This window comes from Erpetoichthys calabaricus, chromosome 10, assembly GCF_900747795.2.
Source record: "Erpetoichthys calabaricus chromosome 10, fErpCal1.3, whole genome shotgun sequence".
Classification (NCBI taxonomy): Eukaryota; Metazoa; Chordata; class Cladistia; order Polypteriformes; family Polypteridae; genus Erpetoichthys; species Erpetoichthys calabaricus.
Window position 1 is genome coordinate 142,119,918 of NC_041403.2, and position 25,041 is coordinate 142,144,958.

Consider the following 25,041-nt stretch of genomic DNA (forward strand, 5'->3'; position numbering starts at 1 on the left):
TGGGAGCAGCAGAAAGAAGAAGAAGAATTTTCTACAGTGCAAACAAAACACCACAGAGTCACGAAAAGAAAAGCAATATAATCAAAACAAGGTGACCAAAAGACCAGAAGGATTTATTGAAAAAAACATAACACTAAATTAATAGAGTGTGGCTCTCCAGGAATCAGAAAAACTGATACCCTCTCCATGTCTCCATATCTTTTTGTAAAGTGAGATTGATTGCTGTAATGACACCCTCAGATATTCAACAACATGCGCAAACATGATGTCTACTGTGGAGTTGTCAGTTTGACAGGCCCATGTTGGGATTTGGAGGATCATTAGTAGTCAGGGAAAGATCCTCTTATATAATACGCTACCGTGGCTGTCCGTTTGTCTGTCCAGGATTTGAAATCACCTGTAGCTCACAAACCGTTTGAACTATTGACCTGAAATTAGGTACACATATACTATGTGACGTCTACTATCTGCTGTGGCACCTGGCTGGGAGCGGAGGAAGGCTTGTGCCTCCTCCAGGACATGAGGGGGCGTCCTCCCTGGTTGCCTTGGGGACCACGGGTACAGAGCTTGGAAGCTCAACCCTGTAGGGGCCCGTGGTCACCGCCAGGGGGCGCCCCGATGCCTTGGGAGCTCTGGACCTCAGCACTTCCGCCACACCCGGAAGTACTGGGGGGAAGAGTATTGGGGACACCGGGAGGACTTCCGGATATGTCGACAGAGCTTCCGCCACTCAGGGGTGTGGCTACAGGAGCCCTCAGGATACACCTGGAGTCCTTCCGGGGTGAATAAAAGGGGCCGCCTCCCTCCAGTCAGGGGCAAGAGTCGGGTGGAAGAGGACGAAGCTTGGTGAAGAGGAGTGGAGGCGGACCAGAGACATTTAAGGCATTGTGTTGTGGCAAGGACTTGAGGGGTGATTGGTGCTGCGGCACTGGGTTTGTGCTCATGATAAGTGTAAATAGTAGTTGTGAATAAACGTGTGTGGTTTAAACATTATGCCTACCTGTCTGTGTCCGGGCTGTTCCCCACACTGCTCTTTTTAATTCAATTTTATTTTATTATAGAATCATGTGTATGGGTGCCGTTCTCATTCCCTACCACCTTCGCCGTCACTTCCCCTTCCTCTTCATATCTTAAATCATTCTTGAGGCAGATTGAAGACTTAAGTGCCAGCTTAAATGAAAAATTAAGGAAAACATACTAGGTAATTGCAACACAAAAACTGACTTATTCAGTTTTAACTCGAAAAGATGCCAATGAAAGAAGAGAAGAAGCGGGCCACTAGGGTGGAGAAAAGAAGAGCTGCTCAGGGAGCAGCAAGCGAGTCAACCTCTGAGCAAATAAATGCTAAACATACAGAGAAAGAGAATGAAAACTATGAATGCTCAAGTCAAGTGTATTCACTGCACATTGTTGTGCAGTACACTGTTACTGGTATTGAATAAAAAGAGTCAAAAACACTCCTAAATACCTGCCAACCTGACATTCCCCACATGTTAGGAGTGGAGATTCAGGACACCATGTCCACTGCCGGTGATGGTTGTGCTGTTTCTAGGCCCCATGATTCATTAATCTAGAAAAGTGCTAAGGAGAAGGCATGGAAACCAGAAGGATCGCGGTCATCCTTAACTTTTATAGGGAAATCTAAATGTTGATGACAACTACTCTGTGAAAACAAAAACTCTTATTTCCCTTAAAAATATTTGAGGACTGACATTCCACTGGCTTAATTGCCAGAACTCTTTTAGAAAGGGAACAACACACCTCTAACCCCTCAACACACACTTTCTCCTCTTTTGGCAGCTCAAATGTTGCTCACAGATCCCCTGTATCTAGTCCTGGCAGCTTTTAGCACTGTGGATGGCACCTTCGGGCTGGGTTTATACTTCACGCAACGCGACGTGTGCTCCAGAGGACGCTCCGGCTACGCAGGCATTGTACTGTTAATGCTTGTGTGCGTACTTTACTTAAATCTGGAGGAATCCAGCAGGTGGCAGTGTGAGATATTATCATGGTGAGAAGACGTTTGGCTTCTCTGTGTTGTGAATTGCCTGGAACACCCATTAAATTCTGATGACACCTTACCGCAATATCTTTGAAAAGGATGTTTATTGATTAAATCCATCAATCCAGGGATGTGTCCATTCTAGTAAGCATTGGGCTCGAGGCAGAAACAATCCCTGGAAGAGGCCTCAGCTCATCGCAAGGTCAATACAAGCACACATATACACTGGAGTCATTTTAGCGGCACCAAATACCCAAATCTGCATATCTTTGGAAGGAAACCAGAACACAGTGTGGAAACCCAGCAGGAGAACATGCAAACTCCAAGCAGGGAATATCAGCGACGTGACTCCCTGCCAGACAGCAGTGCTACCGCTATGTCACCGTGTCACCAGCATGTGTGTAATTATTAACAGCATTCATTATTTAAACGAAATTAACAATTTATCTGTAAAATGTAACATACATAGTTTAATGCATTTCATCATGAAAGTGATATCAAGTATAAATCTAAAGATTCTAAATTTGCAGAGAGTTGGAATATCATACATTTAATGTGTTCAGTGTGGTGATCTATTGCTACTTGTCGCTGCTGTCAGGTCAAGAGGAAGTTTAAGAAGCTCGTAATGATTAAAAACTTGGATGACGTTTACGACGGTCTGCTTTAATGATAAAGTAAGCTATGAGATTAAAGTGGACATTTCGAGATTAAAGCTGAAATTTCCACTTTAATCACAAAATACACGTTTTCACCATGTCCTTAATTTTTTTCTCTGTGGCTCAAATTCAGCGCTGTACATTATGTTGCTGTTGTGAAGCTGCAAATTAAAAGACGGCACAAAAGATGGTACGTGAGACTTTTAAAATGTATCGTGTAATTACGATCGGGAATATGCAACACTTGAATATAAAAGCACCACGAATGCATCAGTATGTCGGCATTTTGCTTCACCACATCGAACCATTCATCAAACATCGAAGCGCGCACATCGATCCCGTTGGATCTGCATAGAAGCTTTCTGTCACATGTAGATAGTAAACAAAGACTCTGACGTCACGTTCTGACTTTTATCACACTGTGCCCCCGACTTTTTGCTGGTACTGCAACTCGTGCACGCGTCGCGTTAATTTCTGAAGATCTGCTCAGATGACTCGTCAAATGAACGCTGGGAATGCGTTGCAGCCATGATGCGTGCGCATACGCATTCTGAGCGTGAAGTATAAACGAGCCCTAACAGGCTTACATTTTCAAAACATTTACACATTGGCCTCCATTGGGTTGCTTTTGGGTGTTTATTCAAAGCTTTCTGGGTGCAGTGGAATGTGGAATCAAAGCTGGGTGGGTGTCAAAAGTCTGTAGGAACAGGAATTAAAGTCCTGGTCAGCCATAAAGCTGGTGCTTGTCCCATCTAAATAAAAATAGCTAGTTAGTTAGTTAGTTAGTTAGTTACTGTGCATCCAGAAAGTATTCACAGCGCATCACTTTTTCCATCCATCCATCCATCCATTGTCTCCCGCTTATCCGCGGTCGGGTCGCGGGGGCAGCAGCTTGAGCAGAGATGCCCAGACTTCCCTCTCCCCGGCCACTTCTTCTAGATCTTCCGGGAGAATCCCAAGGCGTTCCCAGGCCAGTCGAGAGACATAGTCCCTCCAGCGTGTCCTGGGTCTTCCCCGGGGCCTCCTCCCGGTTAGACGTGCCCGGAACACCTCACCAGGGAGGCGTCCAGGAGGCATCCTGATCAGATGCCCGAGCCATCTCATCTGACTCCTCTCGATGCGGAGGAGCAGCGGCTCTACTCTGAGCCCCTCCCGGATGACTGAGCTTCTCACCCTATCTTTAAGGGAAAGCCCAGACACCCTGCGGAGGAAACTCATTTCAGCCGCTTGTATTCGCGATCTCGTTCTTTCGGTCACTACCCATAGCTCATGACCATAGGTGAGGGTAGGAACATAGATCGACTGGTAAATTGAGAGCTTCGCCTTGCGGCTCAGCTCCTTTTTCACCACAACAGACCGATGCAGTGCCCGCATTACTGCGGATGCCGCACCGATCCGCCTGTCGATCTCACGCTCCATTCTTCCCTCACTCGTGAACAAGACCCCGAGATACTTGAACTCCTCCACTTGGGGCAGGATCTCGCTACCAACCCTGAGAGGGCACTCCACCCTTTTCCGGCTGAGGACCATGGTCTCGGATTTGGAGGTGCTGATTCTCATCCCAGCCGCTTCACACTCAGCTGCGAACCGATCCAGAGAGAGCTGAAGATCACGGCCTGATGAAGCAAACAGGACAACATCATCTGCAAAAAGCAGTGACCCAATCCTGAGCCCACCAAATCGGACCCCCTCAACGCCCTGGCTGCACCTAGAAATTCTGTCCATAAAAGTTATGAACAGAATCGGTGACAAAGGGCAGCCCTGGCGGAGTCCAACTCTCACTGGAAATGGGTTCGACTTACTGCCGGCAATGCGGACCAAGCTCTGGCACCGATAGTACAGGGACCGAACAGCCCTTATCAGGGGGGCCGGTACCCCATACTCTCGGAGTACCCCCCACAGGATTCCCCGAGGGACACGGTCGAATGCCTTTTCCAAGTCCACAAAACACATGTAGACTGGTTGGGCAAACTCCCATGCACCCTCCAGGACCCTGCTAAGGGTACAGAGCTGGTCCACTGTTCCGCGACCAGGACGAAAACCACACTGTTCCTCCTGAATCCGAGGCTCAACTATCCGACGGACCCTCCTCTCCAGGACCCCTGAATAGACTTTTCCAGGGAGGCTGAGGAGTGTGATCCCTCTGTAGTTGGAACACACCCTCCGATCCCCCTTCTTAAAGAGGGGGACCACCACCCCGGTCTGCCAATCCAGAGGCACTGTCCCTGATGTCCATGCGATGTTGCAGAGGCGTGTCAACCAAGACAGTCCTACAACATCCAGAGCCTTGAGGAACTCCGGGCGTATCTCATCCACCCCCGGGGCCCTGCCACCAAGGAGTTTTTTGACCACCTCGGTGACCTCAGTCCCAGAGATGGGGGAGCCCACCCCTGAGTCCCCAGGCTCTGCTTCCTCATTGGAAGGCATGTTAATGGGATTGAGGAGTCTTCGAAGTACTCCCCCCACCGACCAACAACGTCCCGAGTCGAGGTCAGCAGTGCACCATCCCCACCATATACAGTGTTGACACTGCACTGCTTCCCCTTCCTGAGACGCCGGATGGTAGACCAGAATCTCCTCGAAGCCATCCGAAAGTCGTTCTCCATGGCCTCCCCAAACTCCTCCCACGCCCGAGTTTTTGCCTCAGCAACCACCAAAGCCGCATTCCGCTTGGCCTGCCGGTACCTATCAGCTGCTTCCAGGGTCCCACAGGACAAAAGGGTCCTGTAGGACTCCTTCTTCAGCTTGACGGCATCCTTCACCGCCGGTGTCCACAAGCGGGTTCGGGGATTGCCGCCACGACAGGCACCGACCACCTTACGGCCACAGTTCCGGTCAGCTGCCTCAACAATGGAGGCACGGAACATGGCCCATTCGGACTCAATGTCCCCCACCTCCCTCGGAATGTGGTCGAAGTTCTGCCGGAGGTGAGAGTTGAAGCTACTTCTGACAGGGGGCTCTGCCAGACGTTCCCAGCAGACCCTCACAACACGTTTGGGCCTGCCAGGCCTGACCGGCATCCTCCCCCACCATCGAAGCCAACTCACCACCAGGTGGTGATCAGTTGACAGCTCCGCCCCTCTCTTCACCCGAGTGTCCAAGACATGTGGCCGCAAGTCCGACGACACGACCACAAAGTCGATCATTGAACTCAGGCCTAGGGTGTCCTGGTGCCAAGTGCACATATGGACACCCCTATGCTTGAACATGGTGTTCGTTATGGACAATCCGTGACGAGCACAAAAGTCCAATAACAAAACACCGCTCGGGTTCAGATCGGGGGAGCCATTCCTCCCAATCACACCCTTCCAGGTCTCACTGTCATTGCCCACGTGAGCATTGAAGTCTCCCAGCAGAACGAGGGAGTCCCCCGAAGGTATGCCCTCTAGCACCCCCTCCAGGGACTCCAAAAAGGGTGGGTACTCCGAACTGCTGTTCGGTGCATACGCACAAACAACAGTTAGGACCCGTCCCCCCACCCGAAGGCGAAGGGAGGCTACCCTCTCGTCCACTGGGGTAAACCCCAATGTACAGGCTCCAAGTCGGGGGGCAATAAGTATACCCACACCCGCTCGGCGACTCTCACCGGGGGCAACTCCAGAGTGGTACAGAGTCCAGCCCCTCTCAAGGAGATTGGTTCCAGAGTCCAAGCTGTGCGTCGAGGTGAGTCCGACTATATCTAGCCGGAACCTCTCAACTTCGCGCACTAGCTCAGGCTCCTTCCCCTTCAGAGAGGTGACATTCCACGTCCCAAGAACCAGCTTCTGTAGCCGAGGATCGGACCGCCAAGGTCCCTGCCTTCGGCCACCACCCAACTCACACTGCACCCGACCTCCTTGGCCCCTCCCATAGGTGGTGAGCCCATGGGAAGGGGGACCCACATTGCCTCTTCGGGCTGTGCCCGGCCGAGCCCCATGGGTGCAGGCCCGGCCACCAGGCGCTCGCCATCACTTTTTCCACATTTTGTTGTGTTACAGCCTTATTCCAAAATGGATTAAATTCATTTTTTTCCTCAGAATTCTACACACAACACCCCATAATGACAACGTGAAAAAAGTTTACTTGAGATTTTTGCAAATTTATTAAAAATAAAAACATTGAGAAAGCACATGTACATAAGTATTCACAGCCTTTGCCATGAAGCTCAAAATTGAGCTCAGGTGCATCTTGTTTCCCCTGATCATCCTTGAGATGTTTCTGCAGCTTAATTGGAGTCCACCTGTGGTAAATTCAGTTGATTGGACATGATTTGGAAAGGCACACACCTGTCTATATAAGGTCCCACAGTTGACAGTTCATGTCAGAGCACAAACCAAGCATGAAGTCAAAGGAATTGTCTGTAGACCTCTGAGACAGGATTGTCTCGAGGCACAAATCTGGAGAAGGTTGCAGAAAAATTTCTGCTGCTTTGAAGGTCCCAATGAGCACAGTGGCCTCCATCATCCGTAAGTGGAAGAAGTTCAAAACCACCAGGACTCTTCCTAGAGCTGGCCGGCCATCTAAACTGGGCGATTGAGGGAGAAGGGCCTTAGTCAGGGAGGTAACCAAGAACCTGATGGTCACTCTGTCAGAGCTCCAGAGGTCCTCTGTGGAGAAAGGAGAAACTTCCAGAAGGACAACCATCTCTGCAGCAATCCACCAATCAGGCCTGTATGGTAGAGTGGCCAGACAGAAGCCACTCCTTAGTAAAAGGCACATGGCAGCCCGCCTGGAGTTTGCCAAAAGACACCTGAAGGACTCTCAGACCACGAGAAAGAAAATTCTCTGGTATGATGAGACAAAGATTGAACTCTTTGGTGTGAATGCCAGGCGTCACATTTGGGGGAAACCAGGCACCGCTCATCACCAGGCCAATACCATCCCTACAGTGAAGCATGGTGGTGGCAGCATCATGCTGTGGGGATGTTTTTCAGCGGCAGGGATGGGGAGACTAGTCAGGATAAAGGGAAAGATGACTGCAGCAATGTACAGAGACATCCTGGATGAAAACCTGCTCCAGAGCGCTCTTGACCTCAGACTGGAGCGACGGTTCATCTTTCAGCAGGACAACGACCCTAAGCACACAGCCAAGATATCAAAAGAGTGGCTTCAGGACAACTCTGTGAATGTCCTTGAGTGGCCCAGCCAGAGCCCAGACTTGAATCTGATTGAACATCTCTGGAGAGATCTTAAAATGGCTGTGCACCGACACTTTCCATCCAACCTTATGGAGCTTGAGAGGTGCTGCAAAGAGGAATGGGCAAAACTGGCCAAGGAGAGGTGTGCCAAGCTTGTGGCATCATATTCAAAAAGACTTGAGGCTGTAATTGCTGCCAAAGGTCATCGACAAAGTATTGAGCAAAGGCTGTGAATACTTATGTACATGTGATTTCTCAGTTTTTTTATTTTTAATAAATTTGCAAAAACCTCAAGTAAACTTTTTTTCACTTTGTCATTGTTGGGTGTTGCGTGTAGAATTCTGAGGAAAAAAATGAATTTAATCCATTTTGGAATAAGGCTGTAACATCACAAAATGTGGGAAAAGTGATGCGCTGTGAATACTTTCTGGATGCACTGTAGTTTTTACAGAATCTTAAGAAATATGGAATTATTAAAACAAACAGAAACATCTTCCCCCCACAAAAATTACAAAAGCAAAAAAAAAAATAAAACTTATGACTTGGCCAGTGATAAGAAGGCAGTCACAGTGATGCATTATGCTGGTGTATTGCTGTTGGTGTACAGGAGTCCCAATAGCCTTTTTTGGCGCATTTCTTCTGAATAATTTGTTGGCTAAAAGTACTTCATGCCAGTGTGTCATGAACAGGATGTACAGAATTGTGCATAATGGCACTCGGTTTTCTTTTCACTGTCTTCTCTGCTATTATTTCCATTGGGTACAGAGTGTGGCCTATAATTGAGCCTACATTCTTAATCAACTTGATGATTTGGTGATGTTACTAGCCCAGCATACCACAGAATAAAACATCACGCTGGCTATTCCAGAGTTATTGAATATGTAATGGATGGCACTACCCATATTAAAGGAGCGCAGTCTTCTAAGAAAAAGAGTGTCTGCTCTGTGCTTTCTCTTATATCCCCTCCATTGATGTGGACCCCAAGTCGCAGTATACCTCCACATCCATTCCCTGAATCGCGCCCAGGCATAGAGGTTCTTTGGTGTGGAATACATCAATGACCATTTTGTTTGTTTTTGTTTTGTTGTAGGACACCATAGGCTCATCCACCAGCACATTTATATACTTTAACTCTTTAATTATGTTAAAGTACTTTAATGACATTAGCAACTGTGTACAGGTACATAGTGTGATGAAGCAATGTATCTCCATGAGCCCCACCTGCAACATATTGCAACATACAACAAGGTGTGGCAGAAACAATACAATATTTAGATAATATACAATAGAATAAGATACAAAGACAGACAATACCATCATATAACAGTATAGTGTGACATGGATTTAAATTTACCAGAATAAAGTAATATTGTACAATAAATAAGATATTACACAGAGACAATTTGCAGCATTGAACTGCACTGAGTGTGTGTGATAAGGTTATTAAAAGCACATAACTGGACAAAAATATGCCCGTTGTAACAGTAAACAGAAGATAAAATGCAGGTGCTGTTGAAAAAGTCCAAATTGTAATATAAGTATATAAAGCATAAAATGAGGTAGTACACTGGAATGACACTGGTTGAACAGGAACTAGATCTTCATGTGTGCTCAGAATTCTGATGGCCTGTAGTTTGAGACTGTTACTCAGTCTTACAGAAGCAGAGTGGAAATTTCGTTACCACTGGCTGGATGGTAGAAGAGAGAAGAGTCCATGTGATTGGTAGGAATGGTGTTTCACAATGGTACTGGCTCTGTTGTAGCAGCTGGTTTGGTAAACGTCTTTCAGGGGAGGTAGAGGAGCACCAATAACTTTCTCAGCTGCTCTCACTGTCTGCTGTAGTGTGTTGCAGTCTGAAACATTGCAGTTCCTGCACCTGATATTGATGCAGATACAAAGAGCAGACTTTCAATGGAACACCTATAGAATATGGTGAGGATTGGTTGGACAGGGGGGTTTGCTCTTTTCAGTCTTCGCAAAAAGTACAAGTGCTGCTGAGCTGAGGGACCAAGAAAGGTCATCCGTGATGTGAACCCCAAGGAAACTGGTGTTTTTGACTCTCTCAACAACAGTGCCGTCAGTGGTGAGAGGTGGGTGAGCAGTGCTGGATTTCCTGAAGACTATTATCATCTCTTTTGTCTTTTCAACATTAAGAGAGAGACTGTTACACTTACACCAGGCAGCCACTATTGCCACCACCTCCATGTATGCTGAGACATCATCATTCTTAAGGAGACCAACCACTGTCATGTCATCTGCAAACCTGATGATTTGGTTTGAACTGAACTGTTCTGAGCAGTTATGTGTCAACAGTGTAGAAATTAAAGGGCCAAGGACCCAGCCCTGTGGTGCTGCTGTGCTCAGGAAGTCTAAAACCCACATTACAAGGGGGTTGTTGGGGCCAGCTCACTGAGCTTAGTGTATTGTCTGTGTGGAATGATAGTGTTGAATGCTGAGCTGAAGTCAATGAACAGCATCCTTATATGTCAGTCCATATTGTCCAGATGAGTCAGTGACAGATGAAGTGCAGTGGATATGGCATCATTGATAGACCAGTTGGTGTGGTAAGCAAACTGGACGGGGTCTAGTGAGCTGGGGAAGGCAGCTTTGATGTGGCTCATGACTAGTCTCTCAAAGCACTTCATGACGACTGATGTAAATACCACGAGGCGGTAGTCACTCAGGCAGGTCACAGATGATTTCTTTGGAACTGGAATGGTTCTGGTGGCTTTAAAACATTTTAGATCAACTGCCTGACTCAGGGTGTTGTCTAACACATCTGTGAGGATGTCAACCAACTGGTCTGCACATTCCTTGAGCACCCATCCAGGTATGTTGTCGGGGCCAGAAGCTTTACATGGGTTTATTCTGATTAGAGCTTGTCTCACATCAGGGTTGGGATGGCTGGGTGGTATTGAAGGCACTGGAGAAATCAAAAATCCTCACGGTGCTACCAGCTTTGTGCAAAGGGGAATGAGCCTTGTGGAACAGATAGATAATTGCATCTTCCACCCAATCTTTGTCTGACAGGCAAACGACACTGCATCCAGGTGGCTTTTCAGAAGAAGACTCATATAGTTCAGGAACAGCCTCTCGAAGGACTTCTTGATGTGGGAAGTAAGGGCCACTGGTCTGTAGCCATTAGGTGGAGAGGTGTCTGCTTTTTTTTGGAACTGGGGCAATACAGGGTTTTTCCACAGCAGTGGCAGACTGAATAGGTGATAAAAGATACCACATAGTTAGCCATCACAGACCTTAACTATATGAGGGTGCAGACTGGGACAGGAAAAATAAATCACCAAATAAAACAAAAGGCCAGCCACACTGTATGCTTATTTTCCCCTCACATTTCCTAGCTAGCTTATCAGGCCAGATTACTTGCCTGCTTGTCCACAGTATTGACTGCTGCTGTTTATTGTCTGGTAACCTACTGATTTTATGACACATTAAGGGCAGTGAGCTGTATAAACTAGCAAACTAATCTATCATCTGCCACCTTCAGTTTTGCAAATGTGCCCCTTATTTCCGTCAGTTTCTGTGCCACAGGCTGACTAACAAATGCCAGTCCTGGCTCCGTAATCAGATAACAGATAGCTTTCATTACAGCCCTATTAGATGAGCTTAATTTACATCGACTGGCTCTGAGTAAAGTGCGGAGGAGCTAGTGCCCTGCTTAACTCTATGACCGACCCCGCACAGTGCTCCATGTTTTTTGACGTTCTTCCTTGCATTTGTATAATGCCTGCAGGCTAGAAAGTGAAGCTTCTTATTGTAATTAAAATGACTTATTTCCAAGATGGGGAGTGGCTCTTTACTGTGTGGAACCTCTATTGTTATGAAGTATACACAGCAGGGTCTCTGGAAGATGTCGGCATCCAAATTAGAATAAATTAATGAAGTTCTCATTTACCTGTATGAGCCTGATGTTGGTTCAGGGCATAGTTGGTTTGCTGTTCTTTGTCTCCTAATTTTAAGATCTTAGATCAGTAGTGGAGGACAGCTGTTTAAACTCCAACACTGTGTCACTTTGGGGGTCAAAGTTTTTCAAACATTTTGCAGACTTTTATATCGTTATTCATTTCACCTCAGGAATAAGAAGAGTGGGATTGAAATGGAGAATGAGGCACGAGTGCTGAGGTTGACCCAGTTCCTGTTATGATGGTGTCAGCAGTGGGAATGTAATAGTGTTCGTCATGTGAGTCTAGTATGGTGTACTCCATGAGCAAATAGAACAGTTCTTCCACTTGGGTTAACAAGATCTTCTTATATTGCTTGTGTGTGTATTCCAAGTAGAGCTGAGATGGGCAAACCTTTCTCCCCGAAGGCCACAGGGACATCTGTAAGGTCTCTAGCAGGCTGGATGTGACAAAAATCTGCATTTACTAAATAATGAATGTTATTTACACACAAAAATACATTTATCAGTCATATACCTTGTGAGTTGACCAAACACAGGTTCAAACAAAGCCAGAATAAATCACAAATATTTTGGACACCAGCCGGGTAATCCCTTTTAATTCTCTCAAATCTCTCAATAAACTTAAACAGGTGCCGTCTGGTAACACTTAACATAAGGCAGCAGGGTATGAAACAGAAAATAGCTTCAGTGTTAATTCCAGCCGATGAAACAAAGGAATGGTTTCCTAGAGCTTTCCCTCGTTGGAACTGGTCTCGTCAAAAGACAAATTAGTGGAGGCACCCGGTCTTTTTATAATGAGAGGACCGGAAGAGGCGGGGCTCATTTCTGGGAGCTGTGGGGATTAACGGAAACAGAATTAGCGACAGCGCCCCCTCTCGCCCTGGTGGATTACCATTTGCCTCGAATGAGCCAGCAAAGAGATCCTCAGACCCACATGCGTGACAACCTATATAACTTTGGTGCACCATGACAGCAGCAAATACAATTACCTTTTGTTTTGCTGTAATTCACTTTCTGGTAAATTGCTTCCAAACTTACTGTGCTTAGTTTGAAAATGACTCTTCAAACTGAACTCCTTCAAAACAGTAAAACTGTAATGGCATATTAGGTATACTGCTTTTCTTTCAACATTTGTAAAAAAAAAACTACTTGTATGTCCATTCCTTGTTTAAAACACAGCATTCATCATCATTTTTTTTTCACAGTAACATTCATTGTTAGGGATAACAAAATTTGAAATATAATACATAGCTCCAATGATGACGGCCGAATTCATCCAAGCGATCCAAACACACGTGCGAGAATGTGTGTGCTCACGTTGCGGCTGGTCTTCTGACTACATACGATCGAAACGTCAGTCTACGCGAACGGTCACAAAGTCCAATTCTGTACACATGCTCATTTGTTCACATATTCCAACACATGCACTGATTATGCATTTAATTTGTCATTTTTAGTTTTAAACTTCTACGTGGGCTGCTCAAATCGATGTCGCTGTCATTTTTGTTAACAAACTCACAAGAGTTTTATAATTGTGTGCAGGCCGCTTTAATTCACATTGCAGACAACATGTGGCCAGGGGGCCGTAATTTGCCCACCCTTGAACTAGAGATCATGTGTTTGCATAGTGGTGTTCAAGCAAGAGCTGCAATGAGCACTGATGTGAATTTTGTCTGTTCTGTATCCAGTTACAGTATATGGGGTGGAATCTATCCTTAACAGTAATAGGTGTGAGGCAGGTACCAGTCTTGGATGGAGTTCCAGTTAATGTTTAACCAATATGTACAGACCATTCATGTCTGTGGTTGCTTCTCAGCCAAGGCAGTGGGTGCATTCACAATTTTGCCTTAACACTGCCATGAATAAAGAATGGGACCAAAATATCCTCCTAGAGCAACTTCTCCCAAACATCCAAGAACAGTTTGGTGATGAACAATGCCTTTTCCAGCATGATGGAGCACCGTGCCATAAGGCTTTGGGAACAAAATATTGAAATTATGAGTCCATGGCCAGGAAACTCCCCAGATCTTAATCCCATTGAGAACTTGTGGTCAATCTTCAAAAGGCAGGTGGACAATTCAAAAACCCATAAATTCTGACAAACGCGAAGCATTGATTATGCAAGAATGGGCAGCTATCAGTCAGGATTTGGCCCAGACGTTGACTGACAATATGCCAGGGTGAATTACAGAGGTCTTGAAAAAGAAGGGCCAACACTGTAAATATTGACTCCATGCATAAATTTCATGTAATTGTCAATAAAAGCCTTTGAAACATATGAAATGCTTGTAATTATACTTCAGTATACCACAGAAACATCTGACAAAACATCTAAAAACACTGAAGCAGCAAACTTTGTGATATCCAATACTTGTGTCATTCTCAAAACTTTTGGCCACTACTGTCGTGGCAGACGACTGGGGACCTTGCCCCACTGGGACGCCTGGAGAAGGAAAGGACCGGGAGAGGGGCAATATCTCCCCCAGGAAGCAACAGGGCATTCCCCCCTTGGATTGCACCGGGGCCACGGACTTGGAGCTTGGAGGCTCAATCCTGTTGGGGACTGTGACCACTGCCAGGGAACGCCTGGACGATCCTGGAGCCCTGGACTGCAGAACTTCTGCCACACCAGGAAAATCATCAAGGTGCACCTGGAGCACATCCGGGTGCAACCTAAAGGGGGCCGCTTCACTCCATTCGGGGAGCCGGAGTCGAGAGGCAGAGGACAGAGCCTGCAGGAATGGAGTGGAGGTAGCAGAGAGGAATACAGAATAGAAGAGAGAAACATAAAAGGAAAGGACTGTGAGCATTATTGTGGTGCTTTGTGCACTGTGTGCGCTGTATAAAAGGCAAAAGAAAAATTAAAAGTGTGTGCATTTTAGACAAGCGTGTCTCAGTGTGTGTCGGTGTCAAGGCTGATTCTCCACACTGTATACACAACTGAACCCAACACACATTTTTTTCTGCAGAAGTCTTAGTTTTTGGAAGATCTGCACCCAGATCCTTGAAGCTCTAAGAAATAAGCAGTGGTAGCAAATGTATAACACCAACAAAATAAAAAAGTGCCCATGCAGAAAGCGGGAAGCTCTTTTGATTATACAGCAGTATATTCATTTATAGGTGTTGTGATTTCAGTCTGCTTGCTGGACATTGGTATTTTTTTTGTTTCTTTTAATTTTCATTGTTTTGGTGTTCACTTTTTGCATGTGTGATGTGACACGATTCCATGTTGTGAGTCTCTGATTTCTTTTTCCAGGTCTTTAATTCTTTTTTTTTTTTTTATATATATATTGACGCACTGATAGTCCTGGGTATACAGCCAAGGGGCATGGAGGTGTGCACTGCATGCAGCACTCTGCTGTTCGATTTGGGGGGATGGTGTTTAGCTACCGTCGTATATCTCTATGAAGCTAATTCATCCTCAAGTAGGAATGAATAATGCGACAGAGCTGTTTATCTGAACCGCCCAGGTACCTCAGTTGGCTCTATCATTGACTGCAGATGGAATTTAGCACTGCAAGTTGCTCACAAGCTGCTCTCGTTACTCCAGAAGCCCAAACGAGTGTGCCGTCTGATAGCTTTAAGTGCTGCTCATAACAATATTGATTCGGCAGCTGGGCTCTCCGCTTTGTGGATGTGGAAAGGCTATTTTTGTTTCCAAGTCTTATTACAGACTGGAGGGGAAATTGAAATCACTACACCTGTAAACCAATACAATAAAAAGAGCCGAGCGCTGCTATTTGGTGTGTTAAAAGCTGGAAACAAATTACCAGCCCCCTGGTAACTCATCTCCCGGCTGCATTTCAGAAAGCCAATCTCAAGTTAATTCTACCGAAGAACGTGACTGCTGTCATTCAGCCTTGTGGGGCAGGCAGAGGCGACGGAGCTGTGAATATTGGGCGTTAAAGCACGGGGGGAAGCTCTATAATGGGCTGTTCAAGTCCGCCAGCCTGTTTGGAAGTGCTAAGCTCTTCCTGCACCAGCTGCTTTCAATGTTTAGAGCACAACATTTAAATGGAAATTGGGATTATACTGCCTTCAATAGAAGACAAAAAAAAGTGCAAGAAATACTCCAATGTCCTAGGATGAGTCAAGTTGCCCAGGTGGCCAGGCTCCTTGGGAATCAATGAAGAATTCTGCCCTGGTGGCCAGTCAGATTTCTAAAATGTTGCGTACGTACAAAAAGACGCTTGAAATGGCGTACTCGGCTTTCCACACAAAAGTCATGATTTATAAAAGGAGACTCGATGGGATAATTTGTGTATCTTTACATCAACTCTTAACCATCCATACACAACTCTTTGGAGGAGACGAGAAATGATGACACCTTTGATCAAGTAGAGAAAAGCTGCCAAACCAGCCAAATAACAATTCTTGCGTTTAATAATTCATATTGACAAGCTGTAATTATAATGTGTGATGACATGGCAAACATATTACACCTCAAAAATGATGAATATGATGTTTAGACTGTATTTTAGTTCCTGTTTAACAGGGCCGATGCTGTGTATTTGCACTTTTTTCATTAGTTTATATCAGCCTCTTGTTGTCGCTTCTAAGGATTTGAAACAAAAGTGCAGTCAAAACACAGACATGATTCCCCCCTTGCTTACCGAAGCTCTACATCTCATGCCCTACAGCCTGTTCATAGCCGAATGACTTGATACAACATGGCTTGTTTGGTACTGCAAATGGTCATATATGAAGTAAACGAGCTTTTAGAGCCCCTATGATGATGACTGACTTATGAGCTGATTTAGACTTTCAAGAGTCATTCTCTTGGAACCAGGATTAGAATGGCAGGCTGTTCAAAACTGAGTGACACCTGTTCATATTCAGGTTTGATCAATGGCTGGCTTTCTACCAGAAGGAACTGGCCAACAGGTCAGGGATATCTCAGCCAAGCTTCAGTGCCATCATACCCACAGTACTGGAAGTCATAAATGACTGATGAGACGCTACATTCTGTTTCTATATGGTGTGGGTGTAAAGGCCAACATTAAAAGGAAATCTGAAGCGGCGTCTGGTTTTTCTAAAGTAATTGTGACAGTACCACTCATGTTGCAATGAGGGCACCTAGCAAGAATGATGCTGATTTTGCTTTCCGTAAGCAGTCACATTCCATTAAGACACAAATTATCTTTCATTTCAGATGAGACAGACAAATGTCATGGCTCGGTGGTCTGGGTCAACCGTGTAATAAGTTTATATGTTTAATATGTCACTGTGCTTTGTACAAAAATACATGTACAGCTAACACAAAGCCAGATTTAGCACACAGGAGTTCACCATATAAGAATTGCTAGGCAAGCATTAGAAGACAAGACAAGTTAAGGATAAACTGCGAAATGGGCAACGTACGCTATTTCTGTGTGTCAAACTCAGCATGAAATTGTGTCCTCTCCTTGCCTTGTTAGGAATTGTATTATTCACCTAAGTTGGGGCCTGCACATGGAGAAAGAGTATAAAGCCTTGGAACATTGCCCGGCACACCTTTGAAGCCGACGGACGGATGGGAGATAATGTCATTTGATCAGGAAAATCCTTCCAACGCAGCGACGAAAATGGCAGACTCTATACATTGCGCTCCCACTCCCGAACTGGGTTTTTGTCATGGCTTCCTCGTCTGTTATACAGCCTAAACCGTCATTAAAGAAAGCTACGTTATTTCTCCTATGTGATTTCTTCACTAAGGGAAGGGTATTGCCTTTTTATATTATATTTATATAGTTTTGGGTTATTTAACATGCTGTAATTGCAGAAGAACTTATTCTAACAAGGGAACTAGCGCCCCCTGCTGGTTACAAACCCCTGACTCATTTATTCTGAGGCAAAGGAGAATTATTCAGAAGTCTTGCTGAAGGTGCTGTATGTGATGACTGGCTGGTTGGTAAGGTAAATGCAAAACCCGCAGTTTATCATATAACCTGAATTAACTATTGTAATAGAAATCAGGTCATTACATGTGAGAGGTGATAGTGGATACCCGCTGAGACGCTGGCGCCTTATGCCTTTCCTCGACTCCAAAGTGGAGAGGCATTTCAATGCCATGTGGCGAGCACCATAGGACTCCTCAATTGCAATTGGTGGTGGCTGAATGCATCAAATATGAGATACTTCTATTAGCCAATGAAGGCCTGCAGCATCAAGACTGCATATGTGCGAGGTTCATTAACATAGTCCATATATGGTTGTTTCAGGATGGCAACCGGATGGGGTTTGAGTTGCGTTCACATACACACATTTGCAAGACAAATTGATTTATGAAAGGTAAATTGTGTGGAAATGTGTGTACACCAGGCAGGGCCAGCTGAAGGGTACATTGTGTCCCTAGGCAGTGTTGGTTGCAAGCTCCCAAACAGAGACATCCAAAATATCAGCACGGTCAGATCCATATCTGAAACTAAAGGAGGAGATTGGCGCCACCATAGTCATAAATGAAATGATGAGCACCCTCGTGATTGCATATGCAATTATTGCGTAGAGGGGTGGAGGGTTGTTCTTCCTCGAGATCAAATATGAAATTGACAATTGCTTTCCCCTTTAGCGATGGCCTTTCTGAAATCAGTGAACAACTTCCTCCTCATTGATCAGCACCCATAGCGATTGCAAATGAAATCAGTGTGCATCTCCACATCAAGGAGGGTAAGGTCATGGAGTGGTTTTGGCACCTCCAGGGCATGAGGCTTCTACAGTATGCTTGTACCTACTCGGCCTATAGGTAAAGCCTGCCCTGATGCCAGGTTTTATAAATGATATTTTTTTGATGTAAGCATTTTCCTGTTTTTTTGTCATTGCCTTATTTTTACGTTCTAATCTGTGCAACGTTTTTTAAATAAGGTGCCTAAGTTTATGCAGTCAGCTGAAATTGCTAACCAGATGAACAGGTTTTAAAGGATCTTCTAAATATGGTGACCAGATATCCAATTCCCTTTTGAATATGCTGAGAATCCTGACCAGGTGTTCAGGCTGCAGGGGATCTGCTAAGGATGGTAACAGGCTGCCCAGACCCCTGTGAATTAGCTGAGATTACAGACAAGGTGGCCATAGAGGTGGTGTGTTGTTAGATATGTTGACCAGGCTCCTTGGGGTTACCAACTTTCGATGATGTGCTAAGTATACTGAATAGCTGTCCAGCCTCCCAGAGGACCAGCAGCAGATCTTCTGAGTATACTGTCCAAGCTGCGGGGCTCTTGGAGGAGATATCCACCACTTGGTGAGGCTTGTTGAAATGTAATGTGTCACACACGTGCGAATATGGAGAGAGCTGTATGAACCAAGTGAGGGTAATTCCATTCCAGGCCAGGCCAGAATCTTTCTTCTGTTGCCTCTGCAGACAAAAAAACAGGAAAACCTGTCTGATTCAACTCTGAAGACGTCACTTCCAGTTCCAGCACCCAGAAACACGTCACTTCTGTTTCTGGTGCCCAGAAGCATGTTACTTCCGGTACACAGAAACATGTCACTTCCGGTTCCTGCGCCTAGAAGCACATCACTTCCAGTGGTAACCCCAGAAGCACATCACTTCCGGGTTCACTATGCCACTTCCTGTCTGGACATTTAAAACTGCCATCTTTTCCAACCATCCTCAGTTCAGTTATGGACTCCAATCCGTGCTCATCAGCGCTATTTTCAAACCCTTTTTGCATGCCAGGGAAATTATACAGGTGGCTGCCCCAAACCCTTTTGAGTGCGTCAAGCCTACTCATTTCACAAATGGTAGACCTCTTTCAGTTCTCCATGTTCACATCAACTTATGATCTATTGAAGATGCTCAAAAGTCATCTAGAAAGCTTGTTTATAAATTTCCTGTGATGTACTTGTCATGTGTGACATCCGTCTAAAGTTCTATAAGGTCTAAAAAACTGATGTGTTGTTTAGGAGATAGTCAAAAACGTCTTCTATGACTGGAAAATCCACCAGGTGTTTTGATGTGTAGAGAACTGCAAAAAAATTATTATACAAGTGAAACCACTGCCATGTCCAAGTGGCCCTTCAGGTGTTTCACTGCACTGCATTTTCATCTGGTTCAGAATGAACTATAACATGCACACACTTCCCTGTGAAGCTCAGCATAAAAACACCCCCAGTTCCTATTGTTGCACCAGTCTGTTTTTGCTTCACTTTATACATTCTTTTTTGTTACTATCATCTTGGTTCCGGCAGCAGATCACGGCCATCTTTCTTGTAACAAATGGTGACAGATGCTGAAATCATCTCCCCATCCACTCCCTTCGCTTTCTGGTATTTACACTTGTGTTTGTTTCAAATGGCTTTTGATTCCTATTTCATTTAAATGTTGTAAAGTATTTTCTGACAGTACATGCTATGAAAAGGTGCTCTATGACATGATGCTGGATTAATCCATACCAGATCTCCAGGTATTTAGATATCTTGCCACAAATGATTCCAAAACTGTACTGGATTGACCTGTTACTGCTGAGGTAAATAAAAATGACCAGCAAGGTATTTGAAGAAAATGTTATCAGCTACTGATTTTATTTCTTTATATCTAATTTGTGTTTTTGGATTTCCCCTTAGGTTCTTTCTTGATGGTCAACAGCAGTGGGAGGGCATCTGGTCAAAAGGCACATCTTCTTCTGCCTACATTAAAGGAGAATGACACACACTGCATTGATTTCCATTACTCCATGTCTAGTAGAGATGGCTCCACCCCTGGATATCTCAACGTCTATGTGAAAGTGAATGGTGGACCACAGGGAAACCCAGTTTGGAACACTTCTGATGGTGTGACGGAGGGCTGGGTCAAAGCAGAGCTAGCCATCAGCACATTTTGGCCCAACTCCTATCAGGTAGGCCTTGGTTACTAAGCTGCTGCTTCCTTCCCTGAATTATACGGGTAGTATTTCTTCAGGGGGTGGTGACACATTGGTTCGCAGTGTAGTCTCACAGCTTTAGGAGACTTTATTAGAATCCCAGCCTTATTGTGGTTTGTCTGGAGTCGTCATGTTCTCTCTGTGTCTGTATGGGTTTTTATTCAGCTGCTCCTATTTTCCTCCCACATCCCAAACTCCTCTGTCTTTGGCTACCGCTGTGTGTCTGCGTGTGTGTGTGTGTGTGTATGAGTATGGCCTGTGTTAAGCTGATGTGCTGTCCAGAGTGGCTTGATGATGTCGGAATAGGCTCCAACTCCCATTCCAACACCGGCTGAGCCTTCACCTCTGCTGCTGTTGTGCATCTATGTGACAAATTGATTCACTAAGATGAGATGTTGAAGTGAAAGTCAAAGAATTCTGACGTCTGAAAGGTCAGGCATGTACACAACTTTGGAGAAGCAGTGAAATTATGTAAGAGAAAGTGGTGGAGCTGTCAGATACAAGCACAGAGCAGAAGAAAACTGCATTTAGTAATGATACAGCAAAAGAGTGAGACAAGGAGAGAAAGCCTGGCAGGTAAATGGCACTGTTTATGGTAGCTTGACTGACCGATCGGTTGGCAGTCCCACTCTAAACTGGTGTTTCCCCACCTCAAGCACATTTAATCCCAGACTGCACTGTTGCACCTTGGTTTTGTGCTTCAGTTCTATCCATCAAATTTGTCTCCTGAAGCTGCCCCTTATCTGATCAGCCGACCTCCCTTCTGTTTCACAGGGAGCCTGAGGCAGCCAGCTTTGTAGCTAATTGCATGCCTAAGGTCGGGTGCTGCTTACTAAAGGTGCACCACTTGCATCATTAAAAAAGGATTGCATTCTTAAGCTTGGATTTCCTAATCTCCATCTTTGATGGTTTTTAATTACTTCTTCATTGTAATTTATTATCACACATCTGTTTAAGGAGTGTTCCTTCTTGACACTTTGATTAGAGCTTTTCTGTTTCATATGATACAGTTGCATAGAAAACAGATGTTCATTTGTAAATGGACCTCTTTTCTTGGATGTAGGTCAGCTTGCTTTATTCGAGGGAGCCTACTTAATTTATGTCCAGTAGAAAAGCCATTTCTATGAAGCATGAAGGCTGCCCTTATCTTTGTTACTAGTAATGGCTATACTATAATACTGTAGACTGCCTCCATGTCCTGCTTTTCTTATGACACTGAATTGGATTCATTGGGTTGGAGAATGCATATTTTATAGTATATATACTGTATATGTACAATGTGTAAAGTCTGCGGTGGGCTGGCGCCCTGCTCGGGGTTTGTTTCCTGCCTTGTGCCCTGTGTTGGTTTAGATTGGCTCCAGCAGACCCCCGTGACCCTGTAGTTAGGATATAGCGGGTTGGATAATGGATGGATGGATGGATGTGTAAAGTGTATGGCTTAATTCTGGCTTGTTGACTTGGAATACCATTATCTTTTCTGAAATCACTATATCTGTGGTGTCTTATCATCTCTGTGGTGTCCTATAACCTGTTTGGCCATAATCCATCCATTTCTTGTTCAAACTTGCTATTTCAATTTCATGATTGTGCTGAGCTGGACTCTATCCTGGAACCACTGGGCATAAGGTAGGAACTATCTCTGGGTGTTCTTTGTATTCCCATGCACATTCACTCCATGATAATATGGAGTCTGTAATTAGTCTAACCTGTAGGTAAAAGGCTTTAGAGTACCAGAAAAAAGAAGAAATATATAAAGATCTACACAAAGCAGAAGTTGAATCTGGACCCTTGGAGTGATATGTATATTCATGGCCAAATGTTCTGAGAATGACACAAGTGTTGGTTTTCACAAAGTTTGCTACTTCAGTGTTTTCAGATCTTTTTGTCTGATGTTTCTATAGCATACTGAAGTAGAATTATAACCATTTCATAAGTTTCAAAGGCTTTTATTGACAATTACATTAAGTTTATGCATAGAGCCAATATTTGCAGTGTTAGCATTTCTTTTTCAAGACCTCTGCAATTCACTCTGACATGCTGTCAATTAACTTCTGGCCAAATCCTGACAGAGGGTAGCTCATTCTTGTATAATCAATGCTTGGAGTTTGTCAAAATTTGTGGGATTTTGTTTGTCCACCTGCCTCTTAAGGATTGAGCACAAGTTCTCAATGGGATTAAGATCTGGGGAGTTTCCTGGCCATGGACTCATAATTTTGATGTTTTGTTCCTCGAGCCACTTAGTTATCACTTTTGCCTTCTGGCACAGTGCTCCATCATGCTGGAAAAGGCATTGTTTGTCACAAACTGTTCTTGGATGGTTGGGAGAAGTTGCTATTGGAGGATGTTTTGTTACCATTCTTTATTGATGGCTCTGTTCTCAGGCAAAATTGTGAGTGAGCCCACTCCCTTGGCTGAGAAGCAACCCCACACATGAATGGTCTCAGGATCCTTTACTGTTGGCATGACACAAGACTGACGGTAGTGCTCACCTTTTCCTCTTTTTTTCCGGATGCCCCAAACAACCTGAAAGGGATTCATCAGAGAAAATAAATTTCCCCCAGCAGTCCTCAGCAGTCCAATCCCTGTACCTCTTGCAGAATATCAGTCTGTCCCTGATGTTTTTATTGGCTTCTTTGCTGCCCTTCTGGACACCAGGCCATCCTCCAACAGTCTTTGCCTCACTGTTGGTGCAGATGCACTCACACCTGCCTGCTGCCATTCCTGAGGAAGCTCTGCACTGGTGGTGCCCACAGCTGAATCAGCTTTAGGAGATGGTCCTGGCGTTTGCTGGACTTTCTTGAGTGCCCTGAAGCCTTCTTCAGAACAGCAGTGCAAATGTTTTTTAGGATTAAGTTCATTATCATGTCAAAGAGGGACTTTGCAATTAATTGCAATTCATCTGACCCCTCTTCATAACACTCTGGAGTAAATGCAAATTGCCATCATAAAAATTGAGGCAGCAAACGTTGTGAAAATTAATATTTATGTCATTCTCAAAACTTTTGGCTATGATTGTATTTTTTTTGTATTTTAACATAAGAGAACAAACCAACATTGTGAAATGTTCTTAATCAAATAGAGGGTTGAAGAAGGTTGAAGCACATCCCCACAGCATTGAAATCCATTGCATTGCCGACACCAGCCCATTTACTCACATTGTAGTCTCGCTGAAGACAGACATATAAACGCCTGGAGACACCCAGGGGTGAATTTTGCTTAAAACTGGGTGGGGACACTTAAACAGCTCACTGAGGGTCACATTTCTAAACCAACGTAACGTCTCATGAAGGTGGCACTCAAAGTAGGAGCGGTGATTTTATTTCATTTTTTTTTTCAAGCATTTTATTGAATTTATTAAAAGCAAATAACATTCCATACAAGCAAGTCAAATTTTACAAAACTAAGTTCACATCTAATCAACCCCCACCCATGAGAAAGAGAGCTAGGCCAACAGAGTAAAACTTTAATAGTAGGAAATGTAAGTAAATAAATACATAAATAAATAAAAATAATTAAAATGAATACGGGAAGAGAATCCACTTCCTCAATTTCAATGCTTATTCTAAAATGTTATTAATTAGGAGCGCTGAATTTAAACTACAAAGATCAGAGGTGTTCTCATTAACCCAGTCTGGCAGACTACAAGCTTCTGATTACAATGAACTGTCTACAGTTGAAAAGTCTCCTACAAAGACATCAGTTTAACATATTAATGCGTGTTGTGTGTACAAAGAGCACATTACACATTTTAAAAATAAAAATAACCTGTTGCAAGGGAAAACCCTTTCTGTAACATCAGATTATATACATTGGCATTCAACGACAGCAATGAGCGATTGGTTAACGTGAACAATACATTTTGCTTTCTGTTGTTCAATTTCAACATTAGTGTAGGAGTTGATGCAAGTTTGAAAAAAGTGGCAACTATGTTCATAAAAATATGAACTGCAAGATATGCATTTGAAGTAGACAGTGAGTCACACTCCATGAAAAGGTTAGAAGGTGGTTAGATGACCTGGGAGGCAAGAGAACCAATGGATCCAGTATATATTATATATATATATATATATATATATATATATATATATATATATATATATATATATATATATATATATATATATATATATATATATTTTTTCACTGCATTTGTAGTCTGAATCACAATCTGATTATATGGGTGGTTACCTACCAGGTAACACTGGTGGTTGGCCAGCAAGTCAGCTAACATCCGCCACGGTGCCCTCAGTTGTGAGAAGCAGATCATAGAATGGTTGAAATAGTTTACTGTCAAATAATGCAAAGAGTACGCGACACGTGTTTCGCCCTAATTCTGGGCTCATCAGGCGTACATACTCTAGCGCTGACGTCCGAGGTTCGATTCCCGTAAGGGAGTGCAGTGAGTGTGTACGCCTGATGAGCCCAGAATTAGGGCGAAACACGTGTCGCGTACTCTTTGCATTATTTGACAGTAAACTATTTCAACCATATATATATATATATATATAT

At 44.3% G+C, this 25,041-nt stretch overlaps 1 protein-coding gene across 11 annotated transcripts in view; it reads left to right on the plus strand.

Annotated features, from left to right (window-relative positions):
* The window catches only part of ptprt (protein tyrosine phosphatase receptor type T), a 651,792-nt gene that overhangs the window by 210,282 nt on the left and 416,469 nt on the right, over positions 1–25,041 (plus strand). For all 11 annotated transcript variants that reach the window (XM_028812019.2, XM_051932510.1, XM_051932511.1 and 8 more), the window contains exon 3: positions 20,237–20,508. In XM_028812019.2, the coding sequence (XP_028667852.1) occupies positions 20,237–20,508 (272 nt within the window). The remainder of the gene's footprint in view (positions 1–20,236; positions 20,509–25,041) is intronic.